Genomic DNA, 17690 nt, shown 5'->3' on the forward strand with positions numbered 1-17690 from the left:
GCTCTCTGCACTATTATTTCTGGCTTTGGTTCTGAAATACGCCCTACAGTAAACTGGGTAACATCTTCCACTTTCAGTCTTCTCCTCTTGACATATTTAACTCTACACCTACAGCTCAACATACTTCCTGAGAGCCACTGCTTCCTTATTTTTATTTTCATATTAAACCACAAGAGATTGTATTTTATTGATTTCTGTCATGCAGGGATGCCTAATAAATTTTACTGCTTGGGCTTTCTTCCTTTGGGCTCTGTAGTGGGATAGACGATTCTCTCTTGTAAGACGGAGCCTCCTATATGCTTTGTGTTGCAGAGGGAGATGGTAAAAGATCCTTCCAGATTTTTTTAAAATGTATTTACATTACAGTAGTCAAGAAAATATTCTGAGAGACTTACAGGAAGATCTCACTGTGAATACAAAACTGAATGCTTTTAGTATAGTTTCTAAATGAGATTCTATCAGCTACACAGGTCTGAGAAATTTGTTTTCTTCCTTTCTTCTAATGCCAACCCATTTTTAATTAAGAAACATAATATTATTTTCACCTATTGAATCTGAAAGCTCATTAGCAGGAACATGATAAACTAATATTTATAAAAGACCCTTAGATAAAAAGTGTCTCTTATAGATTGTAACAATGCTAATCATAAGGTTGGTGTTGGTGGTTTTTTTTTTTTGTTTTGAGGTTTGTTTTTTTTTAAAGCAAATTCATCATTTAACCAACCTTACTTATATTGAAAAGGGGAATATTTACAAGAGAACGCTGAAATTACAAATAGCGGCTCCCAATGTTTCACTAGTAATTGGCCTCTCTTGGATGGACCCTGGACCTGACTTGACACCTCACCTTGACAGCTGATCCCTGGCTGTCCACTGGAGCAGTTACTCTCACCGTCCTGGCCCTGCTCAGGTAATGCTGGACTGTGCCCTGGCCACTGAAGTACCCTCTGCAAGCTGTGGTGCAGCGACCCTCAGCTTCTGGCTTATCTTCCCTTGTGCAACAGTCCCTGGCAGCTGTGTAGGATCCTCCAGTGGGATGATCAGGGCAGGAGACTTGCCTCAGATGCTCTGAAATGCCATGTGAAGGCACTGATCTCTTTACAGTGAGCACAAATGGGGCCTACAGAGACAAGGAACTGTGCTTCAATTTCACCTTTTTGCCCCAACAACTGTTGTCAAATAGAGAGGCAGAAACTGTTTTTCATGAGCTTTTCTTTCTTGCAGATGTCAGTCTTACCTGAATGAGGCCTCCATCAGTTAAGCCACCTATATCTCAATCCTGTTTAGATAAGTAGTCACTCTTTTGCCCAATACATAAATGCCAAAATCAACAGCTAAATATTCTTACTGAACTGCAAAATCTGCAACCTGTGTTTTCCTATTCATTCTCCCAGTGGTTCCAAATGAACAGAGTAGGGCAACCCTGTAATAATATCCTGCTCAAAAGCTGCCACATGAAGGTCAAAAACTTGGTATAATCCTCCAGATTAGGCAGTGAATGAAGTTTACCTTAACAGATTCCCTTGTGCAGTTTTTCAGCAATACCATCTACATATGTAAGGTGGGGGGGGGGAAGAACCAACAGGCAGCACAGCTGGAACTAGAGTCTTTGTTACTATCTACACTGTTTGTTCAAAATTAACCTGAGTATTTCCACAAAAACTAGAGATATATCTCAGTCATTGTGTCCTAAATCAACTGAAACCAAAGGATTCTACTTGAAAACTCTACTTAATCTAGCAGCATATCCCTGACCAGCACAGTGAGAACAAGCTGTTCTTCACAAAACCCTTGGAAGAGATCGAGGCTGTCAATAACAGCTAATGATTAATGGAGCACAAGTCTTAAAGTCCTCCAAAGCAAGGCAATCATTAAAAAAAGAATGAAACAACTAAAACTCCAATCTTCCCCTCTGCCTTTCACCAAGCAGGAAGAAAATGAAGACACAGGGTTGCAGCCTAAGGCATTCCTCAAGCCTACAGATAGTCAGAAGCAGCTAAGAAACAGCTGAATCCCAGCAATCACCTAAACTTCAAGTCACATTGTCCAGGAATTTTTCTTCTCAGAGGCATTCCACTCTTGCAGAGAGCTGTTATCCATCTGAAAATATTTTACCAATAAAGCAACATGAATATTTTGATAACATGCAAATTCAATAGATAATTGAGTGGAGCCTTGAAAATCCGATTATCAAATAATCAAAGCAATTATTCTGTCAAATGATTAATGAATTATGAAATTAAGAACTCACCCCACTCCAAATGATTCTTTTTTCAATTTCTACCTACCTTACTAATGTGCAAGACTTTTGCACAGCGCAATCAATGAAACCTGGCATTTGATGTCTGCCTGCAAGTTAATCTTGTCTCGTGCTGAATTTGTCAGAAGACCTATAAAGCTAATGGTATTTTCCCAGAGAACAATTTGGAAACTCACAGGTTTCATTAGCTGCTCAGGACAGACCAAAAATAAAACAGGTCTCTCTATTGACCAAAACATAGGAGGGAAGAAGTACAAGGAAGGAAGAAAGAAACTGTATTTCTGCAGAATTGCCTGTACCAAACCAAGAAAACTTTACCGCACAAATCTAGTCCACAAAACAACAATCATCACAAATTAATCCCAAAGCCGGGCTTTCACAATCCTCTTACACATTCAGATTCAGTTTTAGTATACGAAATTCACACACTGAATACATCTTCCCACTACAAATAGATTGGGAATTAAGTATTATGCTGGAAGCAAATACGCCAGGGGGTTTGCTATGTCTCAGATGCTCCAGTCCTGGTTAGCAAGTATGAATTCAGAGGGACCATGTGGAATAAACACACTTCCTTATAATCAAACTTGCACTGAGCTACATGATATGGTTAGCAGTGATGTTTTCCACACATTACTTATGGGAACAAATTCTCCTGTTCATTTGTAGACTGGTGTACTGAGCAGAGTCCTAAAATTTCTTTTAAAAATATCAGCAGCCAAAAGTCTCATGCTGCAGAAGGAAAGGCCAGATGAAGCATTTAGGGGTCTACCTCTTAAATCACTTCTGTAGCTAATGGCAAACTAAAGCTGATATAGAAGTACTACGTATAGAAACCTACAGGCTTTCAGAATGCTCTGAATAAAATATAATTAGGAATAGGAGCTGGAAACATATATGTGACAAAATATGCTTCCTCTGTGTGTACTTCCTGGCTGTTATAGGTGACAAGAATATGAATGTCAAAATTATCTATACCACAGTTACTATATTTTGTACTGAATAAAGGTGAAGGCTATAATCACATACTTGTATTATAAGGTTTACACACAGATACGGATTCTAAAAATTACTATATTTTTCTTTCAATATTTACGGAAACATACATTACTAAGGCTAACATTGTTCCAGGCTAGAAAGTAAAAATTAAGGTCTGCCTTTAGTTTAGGATTTATATTTCAAATACTATTTTCTAAATGCTATTCTATATACTTACAAGTCTCCCAGAGGTATTATTTTAATACACATCATGGCATTTACTATTTACAAGCACATAAATGTTGCAAATAAATTTTATTTTAATCTTTGCCCAAATGTACAGTTTCTGGTAAAAAAGCTTTTAGACTGTTTATGCATTCTTGGTGTTTGTCCTAAGGTTGTCATACTAAAGTTGTTACTCCTAGTATGTTTTTCCATTATATAAAAACAAAAACTACAGTACATATTCATGATTATCTAAAAGAAATACAAATAAATCCAAATTTGCTAGTTAATCGAGAAACACCCTTCCAGTCCAGGCAGAATACATCAAACTTTTTTCTTCACTGGATCAAATTTTCAAATACGGAAATAAATTTTAAAATATTGTTATAGACTATGCTCACTAAGGGCCACGGAGTTCCTAGAGGCTAAAAAGAACTTGAATTAAGAGTCCATATACAGACAAACTTAAGCCTTCTAAATGCTGGGCCATCTTGTCTAGACTGCACTTTTCCTAGAAAGGTTGGACTAGATGAACCCTGAGGTCCCTTCCAACCTGTGATTCTGTGATAAAATAATGAAATAGCATTTGTAGGAAGATTTGTACCATCATGTTCACTCCTATATGCTACACCCTGCTCTCTTTCATCCATGTAACCCGTGAGATAAATTGCTTCTTGGTCTCAAGAGTTTCTAAACACCAATTTCGGCAATCACTGAACTTGTGAACAGATTAGGACTTTGGTCACCGCAGTATCAAGACTTGAGTGTAAGCACTGGAGGTTTCAGAACAAACTCATTTTAAATACTGTCTTAAACATTTTTAGTTACAGTTATTTACAGCTATTGTGCTTCACACTACTTACAACTGAACGTCAGAAGCATCCAAACATCCAGAACGCTGCATTCTGTGTGAGCATACTACCTAAATATCTTATACATTAATTAAATATAGTTACTGATGCCAGTAAATGAGAAAATCCAATGGTAAAACCAGCAGAGCTTCAGGCTGGCCAGCCCTGATGCAACAAGCTTTCAACTTCTGCTGCCAAAGCAGCTCCTTAGCTCCAGGAGCTCACTAGTTACATGGCAACTGGCTTGCTAGCCCTGCAAGCCAAGTACCTCAAAGTTATTGCTTCCTCATCCTTTTCCCCTTCAAAGTAATCCCAGGAGATGAACACAAATTTTATATTTAATGAAACACTACAGCTGCACAGTTACAAACCAGAATCCGAGCAGCCAGACAGCCCAGATCCCAGCCAAAATGCTGTCCTAAATGCTCTGCTTAAGTCTGCCGCTTTAGCACTCTGCTCCTGGTTTAATTTCACTATTTGTGTTGTTCCTCAGGAGGGAGAACCCCGCATTTCTGATAAGACTTTAAAAAATATTTAATAATTACATAAATACATAGATATTGCCTAATTATCCTTGAAACTATCCAGGTGGGGGTGGAGGGAAGGGATAAAAATCCCTAAACCCACACCAACCATGCCTCAGAAGTTAGTAAAAAATTGCATTTCTGACAGCGATCCTGTGAAGAATCTCTTCCCGAATCCAAGGATGCTCTCCCAAAGTTCATGCTTCACCACTAAGTCATCCCTTCACCATTATCCATATCAGCATTTTGTGTTGAAGATTTCTTCCACGTATTACTTATAAAGTGCACCAGATGTATGGACCACTTAAAGAGAAAACAGAGATCCTTCCCTGGCAGTCACCCAAGAGGAGTATGGAGGCAAAAGGAAAGGACAGCAAGATTAGTCAGTGGTAGTTAAATGAGCAGTTTATGCCTCTTCATTCATCATTACAGAGCTGAATTACTCCTAAACAATAAGTGGTACTAGAAAAAAGTCTAAAAAGAAATTAAGAAAGGATCTGCTGTCTGATATATATGTTTGCTATTAAGATATAAAAGTTTGGTGGTTGCGGGCAGTATGGATGGATGGAGTGGGAACTGGCCTCACTGAGATACATTTCTTTTAACTCCTCTCTGAGATACAGAACACTTCCAGTAAAAAAAAAAAGAGACAGACAGACTACTTTGAGTTTGGAAAAAATCTGAAATTTTTTTTTTACATAAGCCTGCAACAATTCTTCTGAATTCAATATATATTCAAAAGCATTCACATACTATTTCTGAAAGACTTGAGAGAGACTTTCTGCCCTGAGTTTCATGCATTCTTGCAGGTATGTGAAGCAAAGAGCATCCTGTTAACACATGACAAAGCCTTGAGTTCCCTCAAACAGAATGATACTCTGTCAAACAAAGAGATTTCTGATAAGCAGAGGATATTATCTTCAGAAATTAGAAGAAGGGATATATGACTCTCATCAACACTGCCGATGACAGTCTTTCCTCCAGAACATGACACACAAAAAAAAGAAACCAGACAGCGTTATTTCCTAACAGTTATAAAATACAATCTTTACTGTCCAATACTTAATGTACCTGAAAAACCCTGTCATCCAAGCAATAGCCTCTAATCCTAACCTGCAAGATTCATGATATCGAAGTGTACTGCAATATATTGTGCACGCTACTCCCTTCCCCAGTAGGAATAGCAGGTGGGGTAGAGGCAGATCACTGGGTAACTTTGGCTTGAAGGCTCAAGTTTACATAGACGTTCCTGCTGTTTCAGATATGGGTATTATGCATCCATTTGGTCATGTACAATGACAAAAACCAGACCAGAGGAAGGGGAAGCTGGCTCAATTATGACCTAAAATTCTTCAATAATTATAAACAGTCCTTTTGTGCTTTAGACTGTGAAAGATAAAAGTATATATTTATATACAGAACCCATATATCAAACACAAACACACATATTATTAGAAATTGATAGCTTTAGCACTCCTGCAGAAATCTTGCCTACACACATAGGCCCTTATCTCCATTAACGAATCTATAAGTGCAAGCATACCTTTGACCTTCTCTTTGGCAGCTCTCTATGGATCTACTAATATTTTAAGTCTATTAGTAATAAAAATGCCTCAATAGTAAGTGCTTCCCTTAACACTATGTAGAGATTTTTTACGCAGATGGAAAGAGATTTCAAGAAGATTGACAGGCAACTCCATAAGCAGAGCCTACAGTGAAAGCCCCACAAAACCTGGCCCAGATACCTGGATGCAAGTAGGAATTAAGGACATCCACATGGATGAGGGACTTCATAAACTTTGGATTCTGGTAGGGAAAGACAAATAGACAACTGTTCTTCTGTTCTCTTTTGAAAGAGGGAAGAGACAAGGAAGTGGCAAGAAGAGGAGAGCACTGGCCATCACAACAATGCATCACTCAAACTTGCTGAACTAACAGAGATGGAAAAGCGAGTTTTCTCTCACAGCAAGATGGGGATCAAGAAGGGAAGGTTTTCTGCAGAAACCAGCACCCTGGTAATATTTCAAAAGCATGAACTGATAGGAAAAGATGAAGGAGAAAAAAAAAGACAATCTTATTCTGAAAGTTTTCACTTCCTTATTGAAGAGCCCATTTGCTCCCATTTCTGACTAATGACAAACGAAAAAGTACCTTCATTACAGACTACTGCAACTGAAAGCCAAGTATGGTCTTAATTAAAATTCCAAAAATAATACGAGAGTCATTAACAATCTATCAGTGTAAGAAAGCTGAAGTTGGGAAAATTAAAATCATACAGACATTAGAAAGCAAAAAAAGACACTTAAAATGCTGGTACTTATCTGCCTCTGGCACAATCTCACCCTGCCACAGCTGCTTCAGTCTTTCAAAATTTGCATGTGACATTTCAGTTAGATATCCAGTTGTCAGCAGCCACTTAATTACATTAGAAGAAATGTGCAGGTATATAAAATATTGTAAGTCTGGAAGACATCAGACAGTTTCTGCTTCTGAAAATGATACTTTTTTTTTAAACCTTCCCAATAAATCAGTTTGTCAATACTCATTTGGTAATTCAGTGGTAGCAACACAAAATGCAAGATCGGCAAATTATTAAAATACTGATGTAGTAACTCAGAGCTGAGCAACTAATGAGCTGTGAAGTTCACTTCTAAAGGCAGGACACTCATATATTAAACATGTCTACAGTATTTTCGCTGTTCATTATAAATATTAATTTAGAGTTGGAAGGTGAACTATGCGAAATAAAATTCAACTCCGATGGATTCTGATAACATTGCTTTTAAAGACCGAGTTTCTTTGGATGAATATACAGTAACTAAGGACGCAACTTTGCCAACTTTTGTATTAAAATGCATTTAAGCATCATGGTGAATCCCAAATCAGGTCAATGACAGGTGAGCAGAAGCAGACAGATGATTTTCAAGTCACCAAACTGAAATCCTACTCATGTTGCAAAATTAATCCAAAATTACCATAAATTAAGGGTATTTTAAATAAAGATAAAAAATATGGGAAGCCATCGATCATTCACATATGTAACATTGATAATGAAATTCCTTCAAAGAAAACAAACATCAAATCTTTACTGCAGCGCACGCTATTATGTGTTTCATAGATCACAATGGGCTCTTCCCCTCTGATAAATAAGGACACAGTAATTTGCAGAAATGCTGACAAGGAGAAGAAACCAACTGCTTATTAGCTAGGTTTCTTCTGCCCACAGACTTGCCATTTCCTTGTGGTACCCTAAGTCTCAAAGCAGGAGTGGACACAACACAACAGCCTGTACTATGTAGAACAGAGAGGACAACATCAGTGCTTCAAGGGTTTCCAAAACAAGTACTTAAGTGACAGCACCTATTTAAAAGCAGTAGCTGACAGGATCAAATGCTTGTATCACTTCCTCTGACCTTTAATGTGCTTTCTATTTAGCAAAGATACACATACTTGAACCTCACTGATAATTTATTGAAGGATGTTGTGAAGTGGAGGCTTGATAAAGGCTGGAAGAAGACAGTACTAAAGCTATACGTCGATTGTTTCAGGAAGTAATATGACTAAACATTTCTTTAAATTATATTAGAAGCCAAAACACATTACTACGCTTATCCAAAGAATATCATATTTGTCATGGTTTCAGCTGGGATAGAGTTAATTTTCTTCACTCTAGCTGGTATAGTGCTGTGCTTTGAAATTAGCATGGAAAAAAAAAACCTATTGAGATAACACACAGATGTTTAGGCTGTTGCTGGGTAGCGCTTATACTAGTCAAGGACATGTCTAGCCTCCCATGCTCTGCTGGGTGCACAAGAAGCTGGGAGGGGAGGGGGCACAGCTAAGAGAGTGGATTCAAACTGACCAAAGGGATATTCCATATCATGTAACGTCACGCCCAGTATGCTACCTGGGAGGGGCTGGCCGGGGGAGGGAGGGAGCAATCGCGGCGCGGGGACGGGCAGCGTCGGTCGGCGGGTGGTGAGCGGTTGTATCGTTCGTGTTTCTGCGGGTTTTTTTTCCTGTTTTCCCTTTCCTTCCTTTTCCCTTTTATTATATTAACATTATTGTCATTATTATCATAATCATTTATCATCATCATTTTATTGTAATCATTAAACTGTGCTTATCTCAACCCACAAGTGCTTTTGCTCGTCCGATTCTCTTCCCCATCCCACAGGGGTGGGGGGGGGTGAGCGAGCGGCTGCGTGGTGTTCAGTTGCCAGCTGAGGCTGAACCACGACAGTATTTTTGGCGCCCAACGTGGGGCACGAAGGGTTTGAGATAAGAACAGTTGCTGACAGCCTTGATTCATCTGCTCGCAGTATTAGTTTGTCCAGTCTTTACCATGCTGATTGTAAAGTACATGTTAAAACTTGCTGTTGGTTTTGTCAGTTTGCTGTGCTCTGCAGTGATTAGAGATATTTTGCCTGGGAGACTTGTTATTAAAACACTGGCTTGACTGTTATCGGTTATTTAGGTTTTGCATGGAAGCCGTTACTGTACTACAGCTACCACCTCATGGAGGCAATTAGCAATTATACCTCCTCCTCTGAGGAGTTTTTTATGGAGGAAATACAGAATGGCACCATAGCTACTATCTTATGTAATGTCTCCTCCTTCATTACAACAACTTTTCAGTATCTTGAACATCCTTGTGTAGTTAAGATACACCTGTTGATATTGCTTTGGCAGGTGGTATCAGATCTGTCTAAGGTTAGTAAGCAAGTTAAGAATATAATCCAGAGATCTGTCCCAAGGCTCAATAGCTATGCGTGGCAGGGTATGTGGGAAAGTATGGGCAAATGCCTAAGACGGTGGGCACCCCCCGTGGTGTGGGACTTCACCCCTGAACAAGTGCAGAATCCTGAAAAATTAGTAGAACATTTGGAGGAAGTATGTTGTCACCCTGGCAATTCCAGAGAGATACAAATCACTGCAATGTGCTGGGGCCTGGCTTATGCCTATCGAGCCCTATTTAACACTATTCAGTACCCCCAAGGGAAAGAGAAGGGAGCTACTCCAACGCCCGTGACAAGCACTGCGGCCACTCAAACCCCCACGATAGACACTGCAGCTACTCCAACCCCAGTGACAAGCACTGCGGCCACCCAACCCCCTACGACAGACACTGCAGCTACTCCAACCCCAGTGACAAGCACTGCGGCCACCCAACACGCCACGACAGACACTGCAGCTACTCCAACCCCAGTGACAAGCACTGCGGCCACCCAACCCGCCACGACAGACACTGCAGCTACTCCAACCCCAGTGACAAGCACTGCGGCCACCCAACCCGCCACGACAGACACTGCAGCTACTCCAACCCCAGTGACAAGCACTGCGGCCACCCAACACGCCACGACAGATACTGCAGCTGCTCCAACCCCGGTGACGAGCACGGCGGCCACTCAAACCCCCACGACAGGCACTGCAGCTACTCAAACCCCAGTGCCAAGCATTGCAGCTAAACCAGAGGACCAACCTGTGCCAGTATCAGTCGCCCCTATATGCAAGAAGAAATCATGGAAGAGAAGGTCAACTCATTTAGAAAGAGATTACGAGGAGCCAGGGCCATCACGAGAAGAGGAGGAGGAGGAGGAACCATGTGTACAAGAAACAGAAACTACCCGATCTCTATCCTTGAATGAGTTGCGGGATATACGGAAAGATTTCGGGTGTCATTCAGGTGAGCACGTTATCACCTGGCTGCTCCAATGCTGGGATAATGGGGCCAGTAGTTTGGAACTAGAGGGAAAAGAAGCCAAATAACTGGGATCCCTCTCTAGGGAAGGGCATTGATAAAGCAATTGGAAAAGGAACACAAGCCCTCAGCCTCTGGAGGCGGCTCCTGACCGCGGTGAGAGAGAGGTATCCCTTTAAAGAAGATATTGTATTTCGCCTAGGAAAATGGATGACCATGGAGAAAGGCATTCAGCATCTAAGGGAATTAGCCGTGCTTGAGGTGGTTTATGGTGACCTGGACGATCAACGGTCCTCCAAAGATCCAGATGAAGCTGAGTGCACACGACCCATGTGGCGGAAGTTTGTACGGAGCGCACCATCCTCGTATGCAAACTCATTGGCAGTGATGTCCTGGAAAGATGACGAGACACCAACGGTGGCTGAGTTGATTGATAGACTCCGGGAATATGAAGCGAATCTCTCTTCCTCGCTCATCTCTGCTGTTGAGAAACTGTCCCGAGAGTTCCAGCAACTCAAAGAAGATATGTCCTACTCCCCACCAGTACGGACCAGTATCTCAGCCATTAGGAGTAATCGTCCCTTGGCTCAAGAGAAGGGATACACATGACGGGGCACCCTATGGTTTTACCTGCGTGATCACGGAGAGGACATGAAGAAGTGGGATGGAAAACCTACCTCAGCCTTAGAGGCACGGGTACGTGAGCTGCAAGGGAGAACAATTACTCAGGGGAGTTTCTCCAGGAGAGCTGCTGCTCCAGTTTCCCGTAAGCAATTCTCCAGACAGAGGAGCAGAAGTGCTGATGGCCTGACTGATCTTAACAGAGACACCCGTGATTCATATTTACCGGAAGTGAGTGATGAATACTATGATCAGGACTAGGGGGGCCCTGCCTCCAGCCAGGTGGAGGAAAGGGATAACTGGGTTTACTGGACTGTGTGGGTCCGATGGCCTGGCACGTCCGACCCGCAGGAGTATAAAGCTTTAGTGGACACTGGCGCACAGTGCACCTTAATGCCATCAAACTATATAGGGGCAAAACCCATCAGCATTGCTGGAGGGACAGGGGGATCCCAAGAGCTAACTGTATTGGAGGCCGAAGTGAGCCTCACTGGGAATGAGTGGCAGAAGCACCCCATTGTGACTGGCCCAGAGGCTCCGTGCATCCTTGGCATAGACTACCTCAGGAGAGGGTATTTCAAGGACCCAAAAGGTTACAAGCCGGCTTTTGGTGTAGCCGCCCTGGAGTCGGAGGAAATTAAACAGCTGTCTACCTTGCCCGGTCTCTCAAAGGACCCTTCTGTTGTAGGGTTGCTGAAGGTCAAGGAACAACAGGTGCCAATCGCCACCACAACAGTGCACCGGTGGCAATATCGCACCAACAGAGACTCTCTGATCCCCATCCACGGGCTCATTCGTCGACTGGAGAGCCAAGGAGTCATCAGTAAAACCCACTCACCCTTTAACAGTCCCATATGGCCAGTCCGGAAGTCTAATGGAGAGTGGAGACTAACAGTAGACTACCGTGGCCTGAACGAAGTCACTCCACCGTTGAGTGCTGCCGTGCCAGACATGCTAGAACTTCAATATGAACTGGAGTCCAAGGCAGCCAAGTGGTATGCCACAATTGATATTGCTAATGCATTCTTCTCAATCCCTCTGGCAGCAGAGTGCAGGCCACAGTTTGCTTTCACATGGAGGGGCGTCCAGTACACCTGGAATCTACTGCCCCAGGGGTGGAAACACAGTCCTACCATTTGCCATGGACTGATTCAGACTGTACTGGAACAGGGAGAAGCTCCAGAACACCTTCAATACATTGATGACATCATTGTGTGGGGCAACACAGCGGAAGAAGTTTTTGAGAAAGGAGAGAAAACAGTCCAAATCCTTCTGAAAGCTGGTTTTGCCATAAAACAAAGTAAGGTGAAGGGACCTGCGTGAGAAATCCAGTTCTTAGGAGTCAAATGGCAAGACGGTCGTCGTCAGATTCCAATGGATGTGATCAACAAAATAGCAGCCATGTCTCCACCAACCAGCAAAAAGGAAACACAAGCTTTCTTGGGCGTTGTGGGTTTTTGGAGAATGCATATTCCAAATTACAGTCTGATCGTAAGCCCTCTCTATCAAGTGACCTGGAAAAAGAATGATTTCAAATGGGGCCCTGAGCAACGACAAGCCTTTGAACAGATTAAACGAGAAATAGTTCATGCAGTAGCTCTTGGGCCAGTCCGAGCAGAACGAGATGTAAAAAATGTGCTCTACACTGCAGCTGGGGAGAATGGCCCTACCTGGAGCCTCTGGCAGAAAGCACCAGGGGAGACCCGGGGTCGACCCCCAGGGTTTTGGAGTCGGGGATACAGAGGGTCCGAAGCCCGCTATACTCCAACTGAAAAAGAGATATTGGCAGCATATGAAGGGGTTCGAGCTGCTTCAGAAGTGGTTGGTACTGAGGCACAGTTGCTCCTGGCAGTCGGGGTGCCAGTGCTGGGCTGGATGTTCAGAGGGAACGTCCCCTCTACACACCATGCAACTGATGCTACATGGAGTAAATGGGTTGCACTGATCACCCAGCGGGCTCGAGTAGGAAACCCCAGTCGCCCAGGAATCTTGGAAGTGATTATGGACTGGCCAGAAGGCAAAGACTTTGGATTATCACCAGAGGAGGAGGTGACACGTGCTGAAGAAGCCCCACTGTATAACAAACTGCCAGAAAAGGAGAAGCAGTATGCCCTGTTCACTGATGGGTCCTGCCGCCTTGTGGGAAAGCACCGGAGATGGAAGGCTGCTATATGGAGTCCTACACGACAAGTAGCAGAAACTGCTGAAGGAGAAGGTGAATCGAGCCAGTTTGCAGAGGTAAAGGCCATCCAGCTGGCCTTAGACATTGCTGAACGGGAAAAGTGGCCAGTGCTCTATCTCTGTACTGACTCCTGGATGGTGGCAAATGCCCTGTGGGGCTGGCTACAGCAGTGGAAGCAAAGCAACTGGCAGCGCAGAGGCAAACCCATCTGGGCTGCCGCACTGTGGCAAGATATTGCTGCCCGGGTAGAGAAACTGGTTGTAAAGGTACGGCATGTGGATGCTCACGTCCCCAAGAGTCGAGCCACTGAAGAACATCGAAACAACCAGCAGGTAGATCAGGCTGCCAAGATTGAAGTGGCTGAGGTGGATCTGGACTGGCAGCATAAGGGTGAACTATTTCTAGATCGATGGGCCCATGACACCTCAGGCCATCAAGGGAGAGATGCAACATACAGGTGGGCTCGTGATCGAGGGGTGGACTTGACCATGGACATTATTGCGCAGGTTATCCACGAATGTGGAACATGTGCTGCAATCAAGCAAGCAAAGCGGGTAAAGCCTCTGTGGTATGGGGGACGATGGCTGAAATATAAATATGGGGAGGCCTGGCAAATTGACTATATCACACTCCCACAGACCTGCCAAGGCAAGTGCCATGTTCTCACCATGGTAGAAGCAACCACCGGCTGGCTGGAAACATATCCTGTCCCCCACGCCACTGCCCGGAACACTATCCTGGGTCTGGAAAAACAAGTCCTGTGGCAACATGGCACCCCAGAGAGAATTGAGTCAGACAATGGGACTCATTTCCAAAATAACCTCATAGACACCTGGGCCAAAGAGCACGGCATTGAATGGGTGTATCACATCCCCTATCACGTACCAGCCTCTGGGAAAAATCGAAAGATACAATGGACTATTAAAGATGACACTGAGAGCAATGGAGGGTGGAACATTTAAACACTGGGATACACATTTAGCAAAAGCCACCTGGTCAGTCAACACGAGGGGATCTGCCAGGCGAGCTGGCCTGGCCCAATCAGAATCCTTACATACTGTGGAAGGGGATAGAGTCCCTGTAGTGCACAGAAGAAATATGCTGGGCAAGACAGTCTGAGTTATTCCTGCTTCCAGCAGAGGCAAACCCACTCGTGGGATTGCGTTTGCTCGAGGACCTGGGTGCGCTTGGTGGGTGATGCAGGACGATGGAGGAGTCCGGTGTGTACCTCAGGGGGATTTAATTTTGGGTGAAAACAGCCAATGAACTGAATAATATGCTGTTAATTGCTATATGATGTTGTATGTCATCACTACTATGGTTGCATCAATGGAATGTTATCATGGTGGGAATCTCCCAATTAATAATAATAGCAAATGAACTTTCAATGGAACCGAGCAAAGTGCAGCAGTGAGAGAACAAGAACTACCAGTGCAGCGGTGATGGAACAAGGACTGACATGCAACAATCTGACCCCACGCACACCACCTCTCTGAAGGACCCTTGCAAGAGATGAAATCCAAAGTCATGGACTAAATGAACTCATGGACATTTCACAGACATTTTACAGGGGTTTCCATAGACTAGTGGAATGATAAATGAAAATCTGTATATATATATATATATATTGTTAAAGGATGAGAAGATGGATAGGGATTATTGAATTTGTACTGAATAGTATGGGACCTGAGCATGATGTCAATGATATGGAATAAGGGGTGGATACTGTCATGGTTTCAGCTGGGATAGAGTTAATTTTCTTCACTCTAGCTGGTATAGTGCTGTGCTTTGAAATTAGCATGGAAAAAAAAATCTATTGAGATAACACACAGATGTTTAGGCTGTTGCTGGGTAGCGCTTATACTAGTCAAGGACATGTCTAGCCTCCCATGCTCTGCTGGGTGCACAAGAAGCTGGGAGGGGAGGGGGCACAGCTAAGAGAGCGGATTCAAACTGACCAAAGGGATATTCCATATCATGTAACGTCACGCCCAGTATGCTACCTGGGAGGGGCTGGCCGGGGGAGGGAGGGAGCAATCGCGGCTCGGGGACGGGCAGCGTCGGTCGGCGGGTGGTGAGCGGTTGTATCGTTCGTGTTTCTGCGGTTTTTTTTTCCTGTTTTCCCTTTCCTTCCTTTTCCCTTTTATTATATTAACATTATTGTCATTATCATAATCATTTATCATCATCATTTTATTGTAATCATTAAACTGTGCTTATCTCAACCCACAAGTGCTTTTGCTCGTCCGATTCTCTTCCCCATCCCACAGGGGTGGGGGGGGGTGAGCGAGCGGCTGCGTGGTGTTCAGTTGCCAGCTGAGGCTGAACCACGACAATATTTTAGGGAAAATTGAACTGACAAACTTGGTATTTGCCCCAATTCACAAAAAGTTTTGAGAAGGGAACAGATAACTTAATAAAACATACTATAATGCATTTCCTATGTGGAAATTAGAAATTTATTCATCTGCGTAATTAAACCAATAATTCCGTTAACGTACTAGATGTGAATCTCAGTAAGTTTAACTACGACACAGACATATGGCAACACAGAATGTCAATATGAAACAAAACGGCACATTAAACTACACAATATATCAACCTTGCAAACATGACTGCAGAGGGAAGAAGCTAAAAAAACCCCAAACAACAAAAAAGGCAGCAAAAGAAAATTGCCTATAAGATACCTATAAAGTGAGTGGTGTAAAGAACAGAAAATACAGATAAAATCCACAGGAAAAATATTAATCACGAACTACTAATTACAATGAAAACAACTTCAGCTGGGAAGACTCCAAGATGAAGAAAGTACCTTTGCTCTAGAGGCTGGGATTTTTTTCTCCGTTGTATGCTCTTGGATGCTGGACTTCATTTCGACCTAGTAATACCACTCCTATGTTCTAATGGTTCTTCAAAACAAGCAAACAAAAAAAACCAGCAAAACCCACCCCTCCCACCCGTAACACCAGAAAAGCCCAAATTTGTACAGAGAGTCACAAATGCTTGTTGCAAAAAAGTTACATTAATATGCTGCAGCATACAGGACATTTTAATAATGGCTTTAAGAACATCATGTTCCTCCTGAACCTGATTATTATGTACTACAAAGATGTTGCTCTCCCTCTGATGTAACTGTACAAGCCAAATTGAATTGTACTGTCAGGACCAATAACAGCCTCTGAAAAAGGCCAAACACATTTCCTAAATGGGGAAGACCAGCCTGCAGAGGGATTCAGGTGGCCCTTTTCTGTTTCAACTGATTGACTACCTAGCTGCTTGATACTATTGTCAACAGACTATAACTCTAACATCCGAGACAAAATGGCAATACATTCAAATCAAAAATATGATACTGCTGTTCATTCACAAGTAATATTTTTAAAGTATTTGTGAAAAGAGAACATTTCAATTTTCCATTCAAAATTAATTTTTACCTCTTAAAATTTTCTGACAATCAGAAAAGATGACCTGATTTACTCTTTTCTCTCTTTTTTTTTTAGGCTTTTTGTTAGATATTTGGTGTGTGGCAGCTTCAATTTCTGGTATTCATACTGCTTTGGAATGGGTCTTTAGTCCCAGAACCTCCACAAAACACAGATCTACATATTTTGCTCTTTAAAACTCAAGGTCTTTCCATGCTCAATTAGTTTTTAGCTTATAGAATACATCAACGAAGAGCAAGAAAGCATTTGCACACTCTTGCATCTCTCACCTTCTTGAATAAATTAATGTTTTTTAATATATTGCCTATGAATATATGGCCCAGGCTTCTTTACTTGTGCTAACTCTCAAATCAGGATCACTTCGATTGTTTGAATGATTTCTGTCTTCTAATATCCAAGGGAATAAGTAGAAAGGAAACAAAAATGATAATAATTATAAACCTGATGTAGAAACCAAGAACTGTAGTTCTACAAATGCTCACTCCAATGAACTAAAGCTGTCAGGCACAGCTTCTCATATCCTGAATGCCCAATTCCTCTGAGGCGGTCAGAAGGTTCAATTTTCCATTTTGCAGAAACCTGAAAGCCACTATGACAAAACAGTATCTGTAGAACAGCGGTCTTCTTTTAAATGAGGAGTTATCAGGATGACATGATCTGACTGCAAGTATCTTGCAGTGAACAAAACAGCAACCTCCAGGGAACGCTGCCAGTCAGCAGTGAAGGGAATTAATGGCTAGAGGCAACACATGGAGTTGCAGTTTCACTGTAGCAACAGCATGCAACATCCACCCTGCATCTCCCGGACTCGGAGATTTAAGTTTGCCAGTCTTACTAGAATCACACAGCTGAGAAGAATATTGGTTTCGAGTAAACATCTTTCAAAAAAACCCTTATTTTCAAGT

General features: G+C 42.5%; 1 protein-coding gene across 9 annotated transcripts in view; it reads right to left on the minus strand.

The window, feature by feature from the left end:
* The window catches only part of KIF16B (kinesin family member 16B), a 146781-nt gene that overhangs the window by 28117 nt on the left and 100974 nt on the right, over positions 1 to 17690 (minus strand). The window contains exon 25 of one of the 9 annotated variants that reach the window (XM_075088268.1): positions 15785 to 16220. The exons of 7 other annotated variants lie outside the window; for them this stretch is intronic. In XM_075088268.1, coding sequence (XP_074944369.1) covers positions 16122 to 16220 — 99 coding nt within the window. In that variant the 3' untranslated portion in view covers positions 15785 to 16121. Of the gene's footprint in view, positions 1 to 15784; positions 16221 to 17690 lie in introns of those variants that run through there. One more of the 9 variants, XM_075088267.1, reaches the window with a different exon arrangement.

Source organism: Phalacrocorax aristotelis, chromosome 3 (genome assembly GCF_949628215.1).
Source record: "Phalacrocorax aristotelis chromosome 3, bGulAri2.1, whole genome shotgun sequence".
Classification (NCBI taxonomy): Eukaryota; Metazoa; Chordata; class Aves; order Suliformes; family Phalacrocoracidae; genus Phalacrocorax; species Phalacrocorax aristotelis.